This window comes from Callionymus lyra, chromosome 6 (assembly GCF_982586985.1).
Source record: "Callionymus lyra chromosome 6, fCalLyr1.hap1.1, whole genome shotgun sequence".
Lineage (NCBI taxonomy): Eukaryota > Metazoa > Chordata > Actinopteri > Syngnathiformes > Callionymidae > Callionymus > Callionymus lyra.
The window spans coordinates 12,518,029-12,540,688 of NC_141823.1; the positions used below are offsets into that span (position 1 = coordinate 12,518,029).

At 38.5% G+C, this 22,660-nt stretch overlaps 1 protein-coding gene across 4 annotated transcripts in view; it reads left to right on the forward strand.

Annotated features, from left to right (window-relative positions):
• tead1b (TEA domain family member 1b) overlaps positions 1-22,660 on the forward strand; it is a 42,954-nt gene that overhangs the window by 16,450 nt on the left and 3,844 nt on the right. The window contains exons 4-13 of one of the 4 annotated variants that reach the window (XM_087793686.1): positions 6,384-6,448; positions 9,768-9,830; positions 9,922-9,984; positions 15,403-15,534; positions 15,758-15,804; positions 17,534-17,595; positions 17,680-17,804; positions 17,974-18,147; positions 20,797-20,937; positions 21,005-21,157. In XM_087793686.1, the coding sequence (XP_087649812.1) occupies positions 6,384-6,448; positions 9,768-9,830; positions 9,922-9,984; positions 15,403-15,534; positions 15,758-15,804; positions 17,534-17,595; positions 17,680-17,804; positions 17,974-18,147; positions 20,797-20,937; positions 21,005-21,157 (1,025 nt within the window). Of the gene's footprint in view, positions 1-6,383; positions 6,449-9,767; positions 9,831-9,921; positions 9,985-14,778; positions 14,786-15,402; positions 15,535-15,757; positions 15,805-17,533; positions 17,596-17,679; positions 17,805-17,973; positions 18,148-20,796; positions 20,938-21,004; positions 21,158-22,660 lie in introns of those variants that run through there. The other 3 variants (XM_087793687.1, XM_087793689.1, XM_087793690.1) reach the window with 3 other exon arrangements.

The following is a 22,660-nucleotide window of genomic DNA, read 5'->3' on the forward strand; positions in this document are numbered from 1 at the left end:
TCTTTAGGCCTTTTTCCTTATTTTCTTATCCATTTTAACGGATTCTTTAGTTAATTTTTATTTCTTTGTTATTGAAAATGTCCTGTATAACATTATTTTTTTGTCATGATAAGGTGTGGATTTGTTAGTCTAATGTTGCATTGACTTCTTAAAACTTGTGGTATTGTTTGTCAGCTTTTTAAAAAGTGAATAATAGGAATTATGAGATTGTCTTACATGCTTTATAATATATATAAAATGAGGTCAGCGGCTGATTATGACCAGGGAGTGTATTGTCGTACCTGACTCGGAGCACTAAACAGTTTTTCAACATCAGAATACCTATTGTGACCTGCATGGCGTACACAGCGAGTATTTGTGTTAACTGTCTATATTGTTTGGTGGCGTCTTGGGTCTAGATGCAGAATTGATCTTAAGAGATTGAAAATATTGATTTGACTCCGTCTTGGCTCGCGGAGCAGACGAGGTCAGCACATCCCTACCCACGATTGTTCTGGCGGCGTTCACAGGTTGGACCTGCCACACAGCCAGTTCCTCGAGAGACTCATAATTACAGCCGTCCATTCGCATTAGTCCAGCTGCCCGTCCAACTGTGGCTACACTCCCTGGTCATTTATTCCATCGCCTTCCCCTCCTCAGAGACGCACCTCAGCACAGTGCCCTGGCTCCACAATAATGTATGTAGTGATAAACACAGTGGCTCCTAATTGATAGAGTGATTCAGACAAGAGCTGCTTCCTCAAATTGGTCCCCAGTGAGTCCGACTGGCTGTGTTTTTTTTTTTTTTTCCCCGGCTTTGCTCGGGTTTGAGAGCAATACGGCGGCGAGGAGGGAGAGGAAATGGAATGGTCTGGACCCGCTGGGTGATAAACAGGCTGTCGCTGCTTCCTGGGCCTGACACAGTTCAGCAGAGGTTGGCTGCTGTAATCCTCTCAGTGTCTCCAGGAAGCCTCAGGTTAGCGACCCGCTGCTTGTGATGTCTTGTAAGACCTTGAGACAACACCTAACCTTTAATCCTCCGCTGTTCAACTAACACATTAGCTCCGGCACTCCTGACCCGTCCGCTGCAATAAAGCCTTTTATCCAGCTCAATAAGGTCATTTGATGTTAGCTATCGATTTCCCTCGGTGTCCAGAGAAAAATGGATTTTTAATGAGCTGTTAATTATAGTCGAGCACATTCGGACTTCCTTTTCCACCACCAGTTGCTTTTGTTCTTTTTGCACGTGTCTATTTGATTTTAACTCGACTGAAACTTAAACGTCGGTCAATAAATCTTATCATTTGTGAACAATTCCATTTTTTTTCAATAGTTTTTCTGTCTGTTTTATTACTGATATGGTTGGTTTTAAGTTGCAAAGGCGTTTTAAAAGGAGAGACACTGAAGTGCATCAGCGTTTAACTTGAAATAGTCAAATTATTGATTATTTTCCCTCTGAAAAGAGAAAAGTTTCACCATTTATTTTAAAAACTTTCCTTTCAAAGCTTAATTCTTTATCTGGAATAAATTGAATGTGTGTAAATGTTTTTCTTAGAGAGGCAGCGAATAGATAATGATATTAAGGTTTTATTTACACTTAATGCCAAGATCTTCCTACAACCTGCTCATTTAAATATATACTTTTTTTAAATACTACAATAGTTTTAGTTTAGAGACTTCTAAGTAATACATAATACAGATGGAGATAATGATTCTATCTGGAAAAAACAAATGAATAAAAAAAAAAAAGTATATGTTATATTATTGTATCACTCATGTTTGGTAAGCTTGTTTACCTTCTACCTTATTTAATATTTTTGCCGTATTATGATTATAAAAATAAACAATAAACATGCATTTATAATATCATTTGCGATATTCCTTTTTGTCTAAGTTCTAAACCATACAATGCATATAAGTATTTATTGCGAGCTGGAATTCGAAATGAAAACAAATATCTCAATCTTTCTATTTGCACTTTTAACATTTCTTCATTATTATGTTCACCAAGTTTTCCTATTGTTTACGATAATAATCTTGTTTTTTAACTAAAGAACTGAGATCCCTTCTGGAAAGATTCCAAACGTACGACGTTGCTCATAAACAAAGAACAAGCCCCAGTAAAAAGTGAGCAGTGGTAGAAAGTAGATAAAATGCATCTCTTGCTGGCCTCTGCCCTCGCAGCAGAGTGCTGATCCAGATGTCACTGTGGTCGTGCATCGGAAAAAAACAACAGGAAACAGATCCTTCTGAAGTGGTGGAAAATAAAAACCTGCGCTATTGTTCTCGTCTAAAGGATGTTGCCACGCTCAATAAAATTGTTTACCGAAAATTATACATCACGTTCTGTTGGTCAGAATCTTTGAAATACTTTCTACCTGATACTTCAAAACATGCTACTTCTTATGGATTATATCCTTTAATAACCAATCTGAGGTTTTGATGTGGCAATATTCAACCGTAGTGTATCTATTATTAAAACCACATTTATATAGTATATATCTTTTTTGGCTTTCAAATCACATTTTTTTTATGGATTAATACATTTATATAAAGAGTGTTCTCAAATCTAAATAATAGGCATTTGTTAATTTTTGTGTTAGTATTGAACTTTTTACAGCAGACATTATTTCCTCCGCAACTAAAGGAACAATGAAATACCGCAAGATCCTAGCGATGACTGAGGATTAGAGGATACAGTCAACCCCAGAAGCTATTAAAGCTGATGTTTGGACATATTTTGGTTTCAAAACAAATGAAAGCAGTTACGGTTTTGTCAAGAGTCATGTGGTCTATAAATTCTGCAACATCAGAGTCAAGTAATCAACAATACTACAAATATATCCTCTAGGGCTGCACGATATTGGAAATATATGTGATATTCGATATTGGTGTCTTGAAGTGCGTTGTCGATATTAATGCGATATTTTTTCCTTCACCTTAAAATGGGGGTTTAGATAAGGAAAACGATGCGATATTTTTCTTTCTTTTATTTCTGCACTTCCAACATGATCGGAGAAAAGTATCACTCGGTTTCCCGCAAAACTTAGCGACATCAGAGAGGAGCCACCGGCGCATCGCGAGATCACCAATATCAATAATAAATCCCACCTCCTTGTACACGCACACATAACAGTTTATAAATGACCTGACGCTTACAACAACTTAGCTCATTAGCATATGGCGAAGACGGACAGGTTTACACTTGTTTGGAAGTTCCGCGATCTTATAAAAACGATGAATACAACTGAGACGAGATGAAAAGTACTAACAATATGTTGCTTTAGCAAAGAGAGTTGAAGAAGATGAGTGACGGAATCACTTGAGTTTGAGTAGCGCTCATAAGTTAAACTTACTTCCGTGTATATACTGAGCCATGCTAAGTCAACGCGCCATGCTAAGTCAACGCGCCAGCAAGACGCGTCGCCATAGCAACTGAGCCTAGCAAGCTGCGCCGCACAGCTCACAGACAGACGAGACGTAAACAACAACGAGACATAGAAGTACAAATTTTACAACTTTAAAGAATGTGACACTGATTGGTCAAAGTTTGCATTTAAGAAATCTTTGATTTGATTGATAAGTGCATTGATCAATGAAAAATTATAAATGATCGCACATGTTTTCGATATGCATATCGCACATGCCAATATCGCCATATCGATATTTTTTGGTTATATATTGCCGCCCTAATATCCTTGTTACTACAGTATCACAATATATCGTATTGTTGCCCCTGTATCGTAATCTAATCTGCCAGATTCTTGCCAATACAAACCACAAGTCTCATGTATTTTTGTAAAGATTTTTCGTATGTTGATGGGTATATATTTGAAGTATGGCTAATTCCAAAGTACACATGTACATCCTGTCTCAAAAACTACAGTGAACCAGGTGAGTCATAGGGACTTTATCAGCTGTAAAGGGCAAGTAAAAAAGGGCGTGTGGTGTTTAAGACTTAAACCACAATAACAAGATTATCTTGATAACGTTTGGATCCTGTGCATCATGTGCACTGTGTGCTTCCACGGACATAATTTGAATTTATATCCTGATTTACTTTGATGATTTGCAGCATAAATCCCGAGTTTTCATTATCTGGACAACACATCTGTATTGTCTTGCCTTCCAAGAGCCGTCGCCATTGAGCCTTTTTTCTCCATGCTGGTGAAATAGATGAATAATTCAACAGTAAGAACGCTTTCAGCTGCCCATTTGTGCGCTTTGATCTATCAATAGGGAGTTTGCTTGAATGCCTGTATTGTCATGTTTCCACTGCCAGTGAATTATTGAAATCTTCACCCGTCTGGTTAAGTTTACTTACCCGGACAGCCGGAGTCGTAAATCTACACATGTTTATTTATCTGGGAAGTCACGTGACTGGACCCTGTGGGTCTGACCTGGCATGAACCTTCAGTGTGAAAAGAGCTCGAGGGTCGAGCTGTAAACACAAACACTCACACGGCCAAGGACTTACACAGGCTCACATATTTAGAAACGTTTGTTCTCAATTATTATTATTGTTCAGCACATAGATTATTATAATCATTTTATGACTCTTTGTTGTGTTTTTATTGTCTCATTTTTAATCACATTTAAGTCAGGTTTATACTATAAACAAACACACGCACACGCCATCTATTGAGTCGATATTCTGACTCGAATACTTCTTTTTTAAAAGTCATGATCATTGATGAGCCCTGTCGCCGTGCAGAGACTTGGAGAAAATTATGGAAAATGATCAATAATTCTTCAGGCTTGGCCGGAAGCATAAAGTTCAACACGTAGACCAGAGGTGACGTCGATCCCTCTTCAGTTTCTAGATGTTTGACAGACCCTAGATTTTCTGACACACACTCAAGTTTAACATGATTCAACTGCATAACTGCTTTAGCGGTTGCAGTGCATTGTGCGACTTGTAATATAGGTTTTTAGTGGCATGTAGATTATGTCTGAATATCCTCTTCTCTGATGTCTTTTAACGTAATTAAATCAGAAATCTATAACCGTGACTAATAATATATGCCATTGAAGCGTCTACATTTCTTTGAGGACCCCTGCGTTGTTCGGCTGCAGCAGGAGAGATCATTAAAGTGCCTTCTTACCTACAATTTGTCTAATAGTTTTGCTCGCCGGCTTGTTATTACCATATGAAAGGGCTAAACAGAGGTCATGTGCGTCGCCGCAGCAATTAGAGCAGCACTAAGGCCAGAAGAATGTTTGAAGCTGTTGTTAATTAAAAATCTCTACAAAGCTATGCTTTAATTGGAATACAGTCCGAGGTGCTGTTTTAAGCTCTGCATATTCATTTCCTATTCTTTGATGGTAAGTAAAGCCAGGTCTGTTTCCTTTCAGAGCCGTGAAGAAAACCAGATTAGATTAGTTTCATTTGTTAGATGATGTATAAGGAGACACTTGATATTAAAAACCCAAGAGCTGACTGTACGAAGAGAAAGACATAATATAATAATTATATGAAATGTGGTGTATGTGTTTATCCTATTATAATCAGCTTTAATTTTGCTTTTAAATCACATTTTATGTTTTTATCATAGGTATTTTATGGTTTACAATTCAATAAATTTTGTATAGAATATAAATAAAAAATTGAAGTACATATACAGTCAAAGACGTATTTCCTTTTCAAGTACATGTGTTGTTTATGAGGTTTGCTTAACTTGGTACCCAAGTTTAAAGCTGGAATGCATTTTCTACAAGCCATGATCCAAAACAATAGTTTTTTTCAGTAGGGCTGTGAGAAAATAAAGATACATGTGAACATCCATCCAAGCCACTAGATGGCAGCAGTCAATATGTCCTTGCAGGTAACGGAACAATTAAATCTTGAGAGATCACGGCAATGACTAAGGACGAGAGGATACATTTGCCTGTTTGTATATATTTTGGTTTCAAAACGAATGAAAGCAGTTACAACTTCCTCGTCTGTTTATTCTGCAACACCGGAGTCAAGTACTAGTCAATACTACAAATCTAAAGTTATCATATCATCAGATACATTTTGTAATTTTGTGTGAATTAGGGAATTAACTCAACATCATCTATAGTCATTTATACTAAAACATTAATGGCAGGGGGAAAATAAAATGATATATATATATATATATACGTATATATATAATTTTCCCGCCATTAATGCTTAATTATAAATAACTATAGATGATGTTGAGTTAATTTCCCTCAATGATAAAATATATTTTGTTAATCCATTACATCAAGGCTTATAAAAGTAAACCTAAATGTGAGCGCAGTTAATGATTATGTTTCATGGTCTCGTGAGATAATGTAACCTTTTGACGGACGAACAATGTTGCAAAAGGAAGAAGACGAGCGCACAAGATATCACCGATCTGTTTATTCAAATCCTCCCTCCCTGTCGCCTGCAGGCCGAAATGAACTGATCGCCAGATACATAAAGCTTCGGACGGGGAAGACGAGGACTCGCAAGCAGGTAAGATCATTTACTTCCTGAATGTCAGACGCTCGCACACGAAATGAACACAGCGCTCATCTGTCGAGGAGACTTCTGAGGCTGATGAGTCTGCTGTCACCGCTGCGTGGCGTGAACAGATGTCCGAGGATTATGTCGCTCCCAAAAAAAAAAACCTCTCGTGCACCTAATAACACACATTGGGAATTTGTGAAAGATGGCCTGGCTTCCCTTTCTCTTGCCCTACATTTGAGAACATGAGTTCTATTTAGCATCAGACGTGTCGTCGGTGAGCTCAGGACTGAACAAGAAGCTTTGATATGTCAGGGGAGAGTAAAGATGCTACTATTTCTCACATCATTTCAGCTCAATCAAAGCAATCTGGTGTGTAGTTGACTGGATGATTCATGTGAAGCACCAGCATTACTGAAAATCAAAGAGTTTGAAGTGTCGGTGTCGACGTTTTACCCAACAGAAAAGGTTCCTGTTTACTCCGAGATGCTGCACATGGGGAAGTTTCTGGAGAGATACTTAAATGTTTTATTGTTCATTGTACTTGTTTATCTAAGCCCTCCATTTACATTTTTTTATTCATCTTTGTGTATTTTTATTGTAGGTTTTTTTGAACAATTTGCTTCTTACAGTGGAAAAAACAAATATATATTTTTTTCTTGAATTAATTGAGAACTTAGGGTTAATGGCGTTGTTTTAAATTATATAAATTCATGGTTTATACGCTCAATGCTGTTGTCATCATAACATTAAATCTCCTCCAGTTTCATAGAAATTAATTTCTATTTTAAAATCAAGGAAAAGACTATTTAAGAATGAAAATTAATTAAAAAAAACTCTGACAACTCAATTATTTCAGTTTGTTTTAACTATGTTTTATCTTCCTTTCAACACTATGAACCGCACTGGAACACAACCTTCCAGCAAATTACAAACATATGTTTGGAAAAAAAAAAGGTTCTGACCTTATTGGTCAGAACTGTCTTCAAGTTCTTTATCACATGTTGCCGCCTAAAAGTAAATCAAATCAAATAAACTTGTTCCTGCAGATGTCATTAGTTGGCGCAGTAGTAGTTCTTTCCAACATTTAGACAAAATTATAGTAGTGAATAATTGATGATTGTCAAAGATTAAAACGTAGTACTGGTTTCTTTAAAAAAAAAGTTATTATTAAATATAGACATTTGTTTATGTTTACACTTTTAGAGTAAGTAATAGATACATAAATATGAATTATGAATTAGTAAAACATACTGTAGATTAATACCATTAAATGGATAATCATGATTTCCTTTTTATTTTAAACAGGGAGTTTGGCCTCATTATAATCCTGACACTCACTTTATTTATAGTAATCTGAATTCATGGTGAATGATTAACGGCAGTTAATGATATGGTCAGCTCAGAACAATCCGGTCAGACGTCATAAAGATCTAATTGTGTTTCCAAAGTGTGAAAATAAGCAGCATAGTTTCTCACTCCTGACACTAATCACTCCGACTGTTTGAGCGGGTACGTCTGATGCCTGTCGTTCTTAATCTTTGATCACAATATTTACATCTTAATTTCTCTTTAATTACATATCAACAAAAGAGGTACCATTTAAACATGTCTGTAGTTTTGATTCACTACAACAGGAGAATCTCCCCTCACTCACTGTGACAAGAAGGACAGTGATAAACAAGTTCTTTCCTAAAGTGACAGTCGATCACAGCGTGTGAATTGATCAGTCTGAACCAGACGTGTTTTGTCAGCGACCCCCGTCTGATATACAGACTGGTAGAACCAGACATTGGTGTAAATACGCCGCACTAAAAATGATACACTACACAGCCATGTACTGTGGGAACGTCTTTCTTTTGCTTTGGTTTGCACTTTTTTTTAGGGGTTCTCCTTAATAGTTTCATAATGATAGTCGACCCTCTTCTTTATCAGGTCGTTCCCCCTAAATTAAGCTTGTTTTACATATATATATAAAAAATAATCAAAATAAGAAAAGGGTTTGAAGGGAAAGAGAAGCCCGGCCACAGAGACGGATACACACATTCCAACAAAGAATAGGAATTTTACACAAAATCTGTTTTTATGGAGGGAATTGAAAAAATAATTTTGAAGTAATAATGAACAATGTTTGTCTACATCACCAAAGGATGAATATTTTGGTCAAAATGTGTAAATAAATCAAAAGTGTCTTGAAGGTGGAACATTGAAGTGACACACTGCATTGACAAATGAATGTTTTGACTCGCATTAAAACTACATTTAGCCTGAAAATTCAAGCTTTTATGAAACATGCAAATGAAAGAATGTGTCCCATAAGGTACTGCAACAGAAAAAGCTATTTCTCCAAAGAACCAATGGTTTCAAGAAGGTGTTTGTGTTTTTTTTACTGATTATTTTACGCAAATGTTAATCTTGTTGGGCTGAGTATGTACTTTTTCATAGCCCAACCCCCGAGGGGACGCCTGTAGTTCACGGCAGCTTTAACAAGAGGAAGAAATCCCATTTGGGATTTAATCCCTAGAAACTGTTTACAAGCTGCTTTGGATCTTCTTAGAAAGGATAACTACGCACACACCCTCGACTGTTGGGCATTAATAGTTCCTGACAATTACACGTCACAACTCTCTGTGTTAGCATCAGTAGATCTTTAATAAATATATATATATATGACTCATTAAAACATGTTTGATTACAATGATGTACATCATGTAAACACAGATAATTCAGGTTTAATACAAACTGTATATCATAAAAACCTCCAATTGTCATGTGAAACATTCGTTCCAGGAATATGGTGAAATATTGATTTTTTTGTTGGTGTGTTTTCACGTGCGACAGACATTCTCGTGCAAGATAACAAGTAAAGTTCTTCACAATTGAAACGAAGAGTGACACAACAAGTGCTATACCTTTAGAAATTGGCAGCAGAAGTAAAAGGAACCCCTTCTCGAGGCTGTCATTATGAAGCACGTCTGAGTTCAGCAGGAGTTTCTCCGTCACACTGGGTCTCCCGTGTGTTTTAATTCTCACGGACTGATCATCGGAAGTGAACTTGACCGTTTAAATATCTGGCTCGGGCCCCCCCGAAGGACATGAGACCAGTCAATTGAGATTCAGCACACAGCCACTCACATCTGTGCGCTGTTAATACGAGCTAAAGAGGCCTGCATCCTCCTTAATCAGTCCACTTAAGTCACGACAAACACCGCGCCGCATCAGCCCTCCTCCTCCCGTAGACTTAAAAAAAACCCGAAATCATCCAGTCTGTACGTTATATTTAGGTTTCCTTGTTTTTTTATTTTCCTTTTTCTCTTCTTGAATGGAGGTGTCTAGTCACATACAAGTCTTAGCAAGAAAGAAAGTTCGAGAAATCCAAGCTGCCATTAAGGTACGTCTGGCTTTGCCCAGTTGCAGGGGGCTTTTCATTGCCATGGTTACAGGCTCTTCCTTTGTTTTCCTCCCCTCCCCGACCCCCCCAGGTGTCTAGTCACATTCAGGTTCTTGCCAGAAGGAAATCTCGTGAGTTTCATTCCAAGCTAAAGGTATGCGCTTCTCTGCTATGGCTTCTTCTTGCTGTGACGTCTGTTTCCTGAAAGTCTCTGAATCTGCTTCCAACCCAAATCTGCCGCTGACTCTGATCACATTTCTAAGCTCTTTTTCACGCCATCCGTCCGACCCCTTCCTCCCGCTCTGACGTCTCGTCAGTCTGTCCTTCATTTCTGTGCACTTGTGCCGCGACAGCATGACATCTTTGACTTTAGCTTCATTCTGCCCGGAGAATTTTAATAAAGTTAAACTGACACTGAATTCCAACTTATACAACGTCTAACAGACTTTTATAACTGTTCTCAATAGAAATATAAGGGGCAGGCAGTAGAAACAGGGGCCACATTATATACTGTGACTGTTATAAAGGGCCCTTGAGCCAAAAGAAAAAAGGGGAAAAACATTTTAAAAAGTATATATATATATATATATAAATTTTAATTATTGCATTTATATATTTCATGTTTAAAAGTTATTTTATTTAAAGTTTCTAAAGCAAGTAAATTGCTTTTTTAATTTATTTTAAAATAGAAAATAAAATTCTGAGAAATGCAATCAAATAAGTTGTGTAATGTAAAATGTATTTTAATTAAAAAAATAACAATCATCCATGAAAAACACAAATTAAAGGAAGAAAATATTTGACCCTAAGAATGCACTTTGCGCAGGTCTGGTCTTAAGCGTTTTAGGTTTGTGATTTAGGCTGTTTTTACCTCCAGTTTCTACTTAAAGCTCTTGCAAAAATAGGAGGAAAAAACCCAGATACTGTTGTTTTTGTAAAATGAGTAAATGATCTGATGGTAAAGGAAGAAAAGGTGAATTAACCTGTTGCCCAAAAATAAATGCATAGTCGGCTTTAAAGAAAATGCTTTATAATGTCTTAAAAAGTAGTCAGTGGTTCTCTTGCGATTTCTTAAATTTTTTCAAGTTCTCATACTGTGTGACTCAAGTTTTTAAATCCTCACTGACACAGTTTGATTAAGAATTTAAATGAATGACTAATTAATGTGAACTATCATTAGAAGACATGGTCACCAATGTGAAAACTGATGAGGTCACAGATAGTTATAGATGTAGAAGAACTTGCAGGTGAACAGTGATGTGTCACAATCATGAATTCCCTCTGACAACAACAACAACAACAACAACAACATTACATCAAAGTAAAAGCCATAGTCATCATGTTAGGTCAGTGAGGGTCAGCTATGCTAACAGTAACTTCAGTAATAACTACGGTAACACGACGTGTCTAAAATAAAAATCATGCTAATCATAATTTATGCTTCTTCGAAATGAATACAGAATACATAATACAGTCTTTTTATAATTATATATTTTTTTTAAGTCAAAATCGAGCTTGAAAAAAAAAAGAAAAAGACTAGACCGGAAGCATGAGTTGGCAGTGGCTGCTGGTGAGGACCTGAATGTTGTGTTACAGCATGGCTGAGGGCTCTGTGAGTTTTAGGTAAACCTCCCTCCCTCCTTCCCTCCCTCCCTCCCTCTCTCTCTCCCTCCCTCTCTCCCCCTCTACTCTCACAGCTGATGAATGTCTGCGCAGCTGATTCTGAACCTGTTGATAACTCCCTGTCCTCTTGTTTCATGCTATAGATAAAAGACATTTTTTAGATTATTCAATGATGTTTACGTTGTCAAGATTCAACATCTGTCATTTTATTTTTGACTAATGCCCCCCCCCCCTCCCCCCCTCCTTCCTCACCCCCCACCCACCCTGTTTTTAAACCAGAATTAATGACTTTTTCAATCATCTGTGTGTGAGTGTGTGTGTGTGTGTGTGTGTGTGAGTGTGTGTGCGGTGACAGAGTCAGACAGGCTGCCAGCCGCGTGAATGCCTGGTCTTTTCATAGGCACTGGCTGCTCTCTGAGGAAAAACAGACGTCTTTTGTCCGAATCCCTGTCGTGTCTCATTTAAAGCAAATTAGACTTCACTGGTAAAGAGAGTGTGCCCTTCAGTTCGGGAGGGCATCAATGAAAACCTGCTCTTCGTAGTCGTCTCAGGCCGGAGCAGAGTCGGAATGTTTAATTAAAAAAATATATTGTTTCATATTTTTTTTAATGTTAAAAAAAGTCAAATGCATGGACGATGAAGGGCCGTCCTAACAGTGTTTGATTAATGTCATAAATATAAACGTTAAAATATACGACAACACCAAAGCAGCAAATTCACAAAAATGTAATCACCGAAAAAATATTTGAAGGTTGTGCCGCCTTACATAAATATGTCATTCAGTGCTGCAGAATTCTTCCACTAAATGACGAAGACCTTGATGTTTTTTTGGGGTATTTTAGTGAGTGAAACTCACATTTATCATATATTACTCCCTAATAAAAACGCATGGAAGTTTACTTAACACATCAAACCTTTTGTCATGTCATTAGTGATCAGAAACACATCCTTTTAAAAATTTTATAAAACAAAGTGATCACTGTGATCTCATGATAACTTTGCACTGAAATTACCTACAGCGACTTTTGATAACTCTGAGCAAAGAAATCTAAACAAGATTTAATCAATACTTATACTACTATATAATCTCTATTCAATTTTAATGTAAGTATGATTACAAAGTGCTTAAGTATTTTCCTTGTCCTGTGTTATCTCTGGGTCAAGGTGACCCGAAGGCCCAAAAGCAAATGTCTTTGTAGTATCCCTTGTGTTCTCTCTGGATCAAGGTGACCCGAAGGCCTGAAACAAATGTCTTTGTAGTATCCCCTGTGTTATATAGGGGTCAAGTTGAACTGACTTCAACCACCGCATATGTATTTCTGGAAGCCAGGGACGTGGTTCACCTTGACCCAAAAGCAACAAAAAGGATAAAACGAGTAAGTAAGTAAGTAATCTGTATTTGTATAGCGCTTTTCCAGCCCAGGGTCACAAAGCGCTTAAACAATCAAAACAATATTCAATAAAGTATATACTTTAAAGGTCAAGATAACACTGAGAGCAACACAAGTACATTTGTTTCCGGGCCTTCGGGTCATCTTGACCCCGATATAACACAAGTAATACCACAAACACATTTTTTTCCGGGCCTTCGGGTCATCTTGACCCTGATATAACACAAGTTATACCACAAATACATGTGTTTCCGGGCCGTTGGGTCATCTTGACCCCGATATAACACAAGTAATACCACAAACACATTTGTTTCCGGGCCTTCGGGTCATCTTGACCCTGATATAACACAAGTTATACCACAAACACATGTGTTTCCGGGCCGTTGGGTCATCTTGACCCTGATATAACACAAGTAATACCACAAATACATGTGTTTCCGGGCCGTTGGGTCATCTTGACCCTGATATAACACAAGTAATACCACAAACACATTTGTTTCCGGGCCTTCGGGTCATCTTGACCCTGATATAACACAAGTTATACCACAAATACATGTGTTTCCGGGCCGTTGGGTCATCTTGACCCTGATATAACACAAGTAATACCACAAACACATTTGTTTCCGGGCCTTCGGGTCATCTTGACCCTGATATAACACAAGTTATACCACAAATACATGTGTTTCCGGGCCGTTGGGTCATCTTGACCCTGATATAACACAAGTAATACCACAAACACATTTGTTTCTGGGCCTGTGGGTCATCTTGACCCTGATATAACACAAGTTATACCACAAATACATGTGTTTCCGGGCCGTTGGGTCATCTTGACCCCGATATAACACAAGTAATACCACAAACACATTTGTTTCCGGGCCTTCGGGTCATCTTGACCCTGATATAACACAAGTTATACCACAAACACATGTGTTTCCGGGCCGTTGGGTCATCTTGACCCTGATATAACACAAGTTATACCACAAATACATGTGTTTCCGGGCCGTTGGGTCATCTTGACCCTGATATAACACAAGTAATACCACAAACACATTTGTTTCCGGGCCTTCGGGTCATCTTGACCCTGATATAACACAAGTTATACCACAAATACATGTGTTTCCGGGCCGTTGGGTCATCTTGACCCTGATATAACACAAGTAATACCACAAACACATTTGTTTCCGGGCCTTCGGGTCATCTTGACCCTGATATAACACAAGTTATACCACAAATACATGTGTTTCCGGGCCGTTGGGTCATCTTGACCCTGATATAACACAAGTAATACCACAAACACATTTGTTTCCGGGCCTTCGGGTCATCTTGACCCTGATATAACACAAGTTATACCACAAATACATGTGTTTCCGGGCCGTTGGGTCATCTTGACCCTGATATAACACAAGTAATACCACAAACACATTTGTTTCTGGGCCTGTGGGTCATCTTGACCCTGATATAACACAAGTTATACCACAAACACATGTGTTTCCGGGCCGTTGGGTCATCTTGACCCCGATGTAACACAAGTAATAACACAAACACATTTGTTTCCGGGCCTTTGGATCGTCTTGACCCTGATATAAGGCAAGGGATACCACAAAGACATTTGTTGAAATGCAATTTCTTTCTGTTAAATAAAATAAATCTAAATTCACAGCTTTGCACAAAAAGATAAATAAACGACTATATTGAAAATAGTAAATAATATCTTCGTGAAAAAAAGGCTAAAATTAGAATCATAAGCTTTAAATCAGGCGAGTGCAGGTAAAGTTAAGAGTGTGTTTGAATATTAAATCTGTCTTAAACTCTAGTTGATTGGACGAACGAATGGCTGCGTGACTGATTGTGACGTGAAGTGATTGTGTTGTTCTCAAAAATGATGGAAATGCAATCCTTGTCTTCTTTCTTTTTTTTTCTCGTGTGCAGGTGACGAGCATGGTGAGTATTTTTGATTTGCGTCTTGTCAGTCCTGCCCGAGCCTTTCTCTGAGCTGCTAGCGTTGCATTCGTACTTCCTAGCGACGGCGGCGAACGCTGCATGTGCCGCTGCTCGTCCTTCGTGTTTTCTTTGTGGCTCTGTTTATGTTGACGGCATGTTTCCCAAGAGCTGTTTAATCTGTTTGCACTAAACATTTCCGCCGCGTCTCATTCAGCGACTAAAGTTTACTTACCCGAAGTTCCACACACACTTTTGCTGATGGGATTCGTGTCCTTCAGCTTTTAAAAAATTCTCTGCACTGTTTGGATGTTTTTGATATTCAGGCAATTGCAACCTTGGTAAAGGTATTTTTGGTGTAGATTAGTCAACAAGTGAACTTCTATTGGCAAAAACATACCACAGCGAGCCATTGTGCGTTGGAATTCAGTTGTCATAGTTTGGCGCATTCTTGCTTTCAACGTTATCAGTGGAATATCGATGCTGATGCCTCTTCTATTAACCCGGCTACTGTTGCGAGAGGTCAATAGTGCTTTCAGCGTCTTGTTCATAGTCTGGTGATGGCTTCCGTCGCTTCTCCCTCCTTGGGAGCACTGAGCCTTTTGTGAATTTTTTTAAAGGACCAAGCTGTAAAGGACAAAGCCCTCCAGAGCATGGCCTCCATGTCCTCCGCTCAGATCGTCTCCGCCACGGCCATTCACAACAAGCTGGGCCTGCCAGGGATACCGCGCCCGGCCTTTCCTGGAGCCGGGGTAAGAGCCTCGCCACGCTATTGATCAGTCTTGTCCAGATGCACCCCTGGCCTGCCGTGCCAACAACTGCGGCCAAATCACATTACACACTCCGGCTTTGCAGCACTGTTCACATCAGATAAGCGCACAATCAAGAGGAGTGGTGGCGGAGATAACTGCATACGGATCACGGTTTCATCTTGTTGCTTCAAGCTGTTCACCATCTCAATATCCTTGTTTTCAGCTGTGGCAGGGAATGATAGCAGCTGGTCAGCCAGGATCGTCGCAAGAGTGAGTGACAATACTTCCAGAGTTTTCTTGACACATTCATGGAGTTCCTTTCTTAACTTTCCCTCAAAGTTGAAACATCATTAACCCTTTGAACTTAACTTGACCAAAAGGACTTGTTACTACTACCTTAAAGGTGCGATAGATGTTCTTCTAAACTTTATATTTTAAAAATCCAATAGTCGCCTCCAAAGCACAACATCAATCACTAGTCTCTGTAGTATTACTGTGCGGGTCTCCGTAGTATTACTGTGCAAAGTCGTTAGTATTACTCTGCCAGTCTTTGTAGTATTACCCCGCAAGTCTCCGTAGTATTACTCTACAAGTATTAGTCATATTACTGTGCAAGTCTCTGTTGTATTACTCTGCAAGTGTCCTTAAGATAGTATCACTTTGCAAGGATCTGTAACATTACTCTGCGAGACTCTTTAGTATCACTCTGCTCAACTCTGTAATATTGCTCCACAATGCTCTGTAGTATTACTCTGCGAGGGCCTGTAATTTTACCCGCAAGGCTCTTATTCTGCGAGTTCTGTTTGTTACTCTGCGAGGTTCTGTTGTATTACTCTGTGAGGTTCCGTTGTATTACTCCGCAAGGCTCTGTAGTATCACTTCGCAAGGCTCTGTAATATTACTTTGCAAGGCTCTGTAGTATCACTTCGCAAGGCTCTGTAATATTACTCCGCAAGGCTCTGTAGTATCACTTCGCAAGGCTCTGTAATATTACTCCGCAAGGCTCTGTAGTATCACTTCGCAAGGCTCTGTAATATTACTTTGCAAGGCTCTGTAGTATCACTTCGCAAGGCTCTGTAATATTACTTTGCAAAGCTCTGTAGTATCACTTCGCAAGCCTCTGTAATATTACTTTGCAAGGCTCTGTAGTATCACTTCGCAAGGCTCTGTAATATTACTTTGCAAGGCTCTGTAGTATTACTCTGCAAGGCTCTGTAATATTACTTCGCAAGGTTCTGTAGTATCACTCTACAAGGCTCTCTAATATAACTTCGCAAGGCTCTGCATTATTACTCCACCAGGCTCTGTAATATTACTTTGCAAGGCTCTGTAGTATCACTCTGCAAGGTTCTGTAATATTACTCCGCAAGGTTCTGTAGTATCACTCTGCAAGGCTCTCTAATATAACTTCGCAAGGCTCTGCAGTATTACTCGGTGAGGCTCTGTAATATTAGTTTTGCAAAGCTCTGCTACATTACTCTACAAGGATCTGTACTATTTCTCTGCTAGTATCTGTAACTCTGTAGTATTATTTTGCGAGGCTCTGTAGCATTACTCTGCAAGGATCTGTACTATTACTCTGCTAGTATCTGTTACTCTCTAGTATTATTTTGCGAGGCTCTGTAACATTACTTTGCAAGGATTTGTACTATTACTCTGCTAGTATCTGTTACTCTGTAGTATTATTTTATATAATATATATAAATAAATAGAGATTATTATTATTTTGCGGGGCTCTGTAACATTACTCTGCAAGGATCTGTAGTATTACTCTTCAAGGGTCTGTATTAATACTCTGCTAGTATCTGTAACTCCGTCAGTATTATTTCGCAAGGCTCCGTAGTATTATCATCATCAGTTTTTTTTTTACCCTCCAAAAGTGACTTAAATGTTTCATTTTTGTGTTATCTTTTTAAAAAATTGTCTTAAATCAAGGTGTTTATAATATTGACAGAAAATATATAGGAACTGTGATAAGATGATTCCTTCTCTCTTCCAGTATCAAACCTTTCTCGCAGCAGGGGTACCCCATCCAACCCACCATCACCACCACCATCTCAAGTAAGAGCAGTACACAAACAAATGTATCGCACATTTGATCGCACATGGAAGGAAGGGCAAGTCATGGTCGTTGTGCGTCCGCAGGCTACGAGCCAACGTCGGCACCAACGCCGACGGCGCCGGCATGGCAGGGTCGCTCCATCGGAACATCCAAACTCAGGCTAGTGGAGTTCTCCGCCTTTCTGGAGCAGCAGAGAGACCCAGACTCGGTAAGACGGAAGTTTTTCACGGTCAGAATGGAAACTGAGGTTCATAAAAAGATTAGAAGATTAGCCTGAAGATCAGTCAAAGTCAAGCTGATTTCAAAGTTTTTGAGGGCAATACATCAATTTTCAGTAATAAAATGTGTCGACAAACCGGTTTCACTATGTTTTTCAGTACAACAAGCATCTATTCGTACACATCGGACAAACGAACCACTCCTACAGCGACGCTCTGCTGGAGTCGGTAGATATTCGGCAGATTTACGACAAATTCCCAGAGAAGAAAGGCGGACTAAAGGAGCTGTACGGAAAAGGCCCTCAGAATTCCTTCTTCCTGATAAAGTTTTGGGTGAGTGATGATCATTCGTTCGTCTTGTCAATAACGTTGAGCTGTCGAATGTTACTCGCCGACTGATGTCAGAATCCTCGTCGAGCAGGTCCAGGTCGACCAGTGATTAGATGTAATCAGCCAGCATGGACAAGATTGCTCTCTTAATGTTTGCAGAATGTGTGCGGCTATATTTGGACGAGAATAGCAGGAGAGCTTTTGATCAAAGCACACGCTAATTCAATGTAATCTCTCCGAACAATGGAGTGACCTGGTTGCTCTCCTAATGGCTGTTTAAACATCGCATGTATTTCCTCCCTGATGCAAAATGCTAACTAGCCGCGGGCCTCGTCGCGGGCGTGCACTTTGTCCAAGTCGCCTTGAATTCCGTTTGAAGTGAGCGACTGATCTAAATTTCAAATGGAAGACAGAATCTGCACCATAATGGATGTACGACTGCTTTGCTTAATGAAGGAGACTGTTGTGGGAGGACGTCCACTCCTTTGTCTCCGAAGCGAACAGCATGTTCAGACTCGGACGGAAGCAAACTCATTCAACCCTGTAAATCCCTCATTGACCAAACTTGGTTTAATCCTCATCTCCATGTTGTTTCCTAAAGGACTCATTAACATCAGGAGTGCTGTCGACAGGCTCGCTCTCGTGGCTTCGGGATGTTTAATCAGATATTAGGTTTCAAATACAATTCTTAAAAGCTCTGTGATTACACTTGTGGCATCATAGATAAGAAAATGTTCTAGTAATGTTGACATAATTTTATCATCTATTATGACCAGGGCATTTTGGATACCAACACGGATTTACTTCGAGTTCTGTTCCTGAAAGATCCTTTTAAACCAATTTTATAAGATCAATTCGAAGAAAAAAAAAAGAGAAATCCTTCCAGACTGTTGCTCCTAAGCTTTGGAACGATCTTCTTCTCTGTGTTTGATGATCTACTGACTCCTTCAAGAAACATCTTATTATAGATATTTTTATTTGTGCTTTTTCTTAATTTTCTTGTGTCTGCTGTGTTTGTCTTTATGTTGTCTTGACCTTTTAAAGTATATATTTTAATTGTGTATTGTTTTGATCGATTAAGCGCTTTGGAACCCTGGTCGGTGAAAAGCACTCTACAAATAAATATTAATCACTTAAAAAGAAAATGATGTAACACAAAGTACAAAAAATGGTCTTCAATGTTTTTCCATCTTTAGTAAATTTCGATTCAAGGCAAGTTTTCAAAATGAGGTCAAAGTTGGTTAAAAAAAGTCATTTTCCATTTACTATAAAAATGTGAGGTCCGCTAAAAGAATGTCATTTTCATTTTAATCAAAACACTGTATTTAAGCTGCAAAACAAAACAAAAAAGTCAATTAAAATCGTATAGCCAATAACTGGTTGCATTATAAAGTCTTGATCACATGACTAATCTTTGCGTACTGAAACATGGCATAGACTAGGTATGTGTTTAAAATGATAAAGATTAATTTGATTTGTATGAACCAGTATCATCTAAAAGGTCTCGTTTTGATGATTCCAGTGATACTAGTATAATTTCCTTGTGATGAATATGAAGAAAGTTATACATTAGTAAAACGGGTAAAAAATGAACACATTTTGGGTTAACCTCCTTAATACTAAGTTAATGGAAGTCAACATTTTAGCTTTGACTTTTTTGTTAAACCCAACTTTCAAAATGTCATAACTTGCTCAATATTTACTCAATTCTTAAAAGGTCGGTATCTTTGGAAAGCCTGCTAAACAAATAGAAACAGAATACATTTAATTTATTATGTAATTATCGTTTTAATTAATCAATTAACGTTCAAGTAGAACAAAAATGGCTCTAAAAATGTGCATAGAAAAAGCAAATGTGTATGTATCTGTATATTTAAACAACTTCTACTTATATATATATATATATATATAAATATACATGACCCTTATATACACATACATACGTACAGTATATATACATACACACACAAACAAACCCGTAAGATTTCTTGAGAAAACGCACATGTTTCCTGTGGTGTAAATATATAATTCAAGTATAAGTTGTTTAAATATAAAATAATGGAAACTAGAAAGAAAAGCACACTTACTGTGTATTCAATTGATTCACTTCATTAAATTAGCGTCGGAAGTGATGGTTAATGTCAATAAACATGGCTGGTCTGACAGGATGAATTCAAAAGATATTTGCCAGTCTCTTAGATAAATATATAATTTAAAACATAATGAGGATTCTGAAGAATATTTTACTAATGACTAAGATGTTTTGCGAGGGAGTTTTGTCGTGAAAAATGGGAAACCTTTGCCAGAGATTTGTGGCGTGTATACTTGATCAATCTGAACATTACAATAAAACTTAAACTATGACGTGTGTCATTACTACGTCATTAGCATGAATGAATCGTGACGTAAACACGGCGCTGAACATTGAACACAGAGATCAGGAAGCTAGTGCGATCCATCGTGAAACGCGCTGATTGACCAATGCCGATATCCAGGAAGAGGAAAATACACAAATATCTACATAGAAAGAAGAAGCATGATTCGATACGCCCTACCAAAGCATTACTGTCAATGCCACAAAAGAACTGAAGACATTTTAGAATTCATTGCTGATTTTATGGTCAACGGTTCTGTTTCCACCCACGCTCGCAGGCGGACTTGAACTGTAACGTTCAGGAAGATACAGGATCATTTTACGGAGTCACCAGTCAGTACGAGAGCTCGGAGAACATGACCATCACGTGTTCAACCAAAGTCTGTTCCTTTGGGAAGCAGGTGGTGGAGAAAGTTGAGGTGAGAAGTTTTTTTATTTTTTCTCTAACCGACAATATATTCACACATGTGTGGCTGCCCTTCACAGACGGAATACGCTCGCTTTGAGAACGGACGGTTCGTCTACAGGATAAGCAGATCCCCCATGTGTGAATACATGATCAACTTCATCCACAAGCTCAAGCATCTGCCGGAGAAGTACATGATGAACAGCGTGTTGGAGAACTTCACCATCTTGTTGGTAACTACCGCAAATGACCCGAGCGGGCCACATTCTTCTGGGGTCGGGGGCGTGTTGCCGCATCCAGCTGACATGTGAACAGCACAAAAGGAGGGTTTGACTGAGCCCGGGGAAGACGCTGGACCCTCATTCTTGTCATTCCTGAGAGGATGAGGCGCAGTGTGAGGAGCCTCATTATCTGGAGGGAGGAGAGAAGGGGGCGGCGGTCGTTATTAGCCGTCGCATGGGGTCTGAAAGAGTCGCATAGTAGCTCCGAGAAACAAGATAATAAAGAGCGACACAGATACAACACGTGGGAGTCGGCAGACAAAATAAAAACCCGAGCTACCAAACAAGAGCTTTGAGCAGCAGGTTTTCAGGCAGTCGTGGACATTAAATGAAGGATTTCACAAGTCATTCAGTACTTTTTATTGTTTCAGTTTTATCAATATCGAATTGAAATATATTTTTTAATAATTACGTCTAACAATTCATCTAACTATTAACCAGTTTTTAAACAAGTGATACTTAACATTTTGATGTGACGCAGGGGACAAATCTACTTTAGAATTACTATTAGAAATACATTAAGAGACTTCCAGTGAGATTAAAGAAAAGTAGTTTGATACATCCCCGGGTACAGTTTGGAGAATATAAAATTTGTTCTGTCCGCAACCAAGAGTGATAAAATATGTTCAACTGGAGCTGTGATTGTAACATATATTAATTATTATTATTATTATTATTATTATAATTATCTATGTTTAGAAAATAAATGTTAAAGAAAGTTTATGTTATGATAAACTAGTAAGTAAGTATCTAAGTAATTTATATTTGTAGAGCGCTTTTCCAGACTAGGGTCAAAAAGCGCTTAAACACTCAAAACAATACCCAATAAAATATATACTTTAAAGGTCAAGATAACACAGAGACGAACACAGGAGTCTCAGAAAATCAACTAAAAGCCTGCACGAATAAAAGTGTCTTAAGATTTTTCTTGAAGGAGTCAGTAGACCATCAAACACAGAGAGAGATAAAGATCGTTCCAAAGCTTAGGAGCAACAGCCTGGAAGGATTTCTCTCCTCTGGTCTGGAGGCGTGTTCAGGAACCATCAGTAGATTCTGATCCACAGACCTCAGAGCCCGAGCTGGGGTGTAAGGCTGGATCAGATCAGTGATGTAAGGAGGAGCCTGACCATGAATAGATCTGAAAGTAAGAACCAGAATTTTAAAGTTGATCCTGAAAGAAACTGGAAGCCAGTGAAGAGTTTTAAGGATCGGAGAAATGTGAGTTCTTCTACTAGAGCAGGTCAGAATATTTGCTGCAGAGTTTTGTATTAACTGCAGGCGAGACAGCTCCAGTAGACAAGGTAGCTACCTCCATTAAAAAAAACAGGTTAACTTGTTGTTCACTTGTGTGAGAAGTTATTTTACTGATATTTTAAGGCACACGTTTATGTCTGCATTTAAGAATAAAACTATGTTCATACTATGTTCCATAATTGTGATTATCAGTTGGATCAG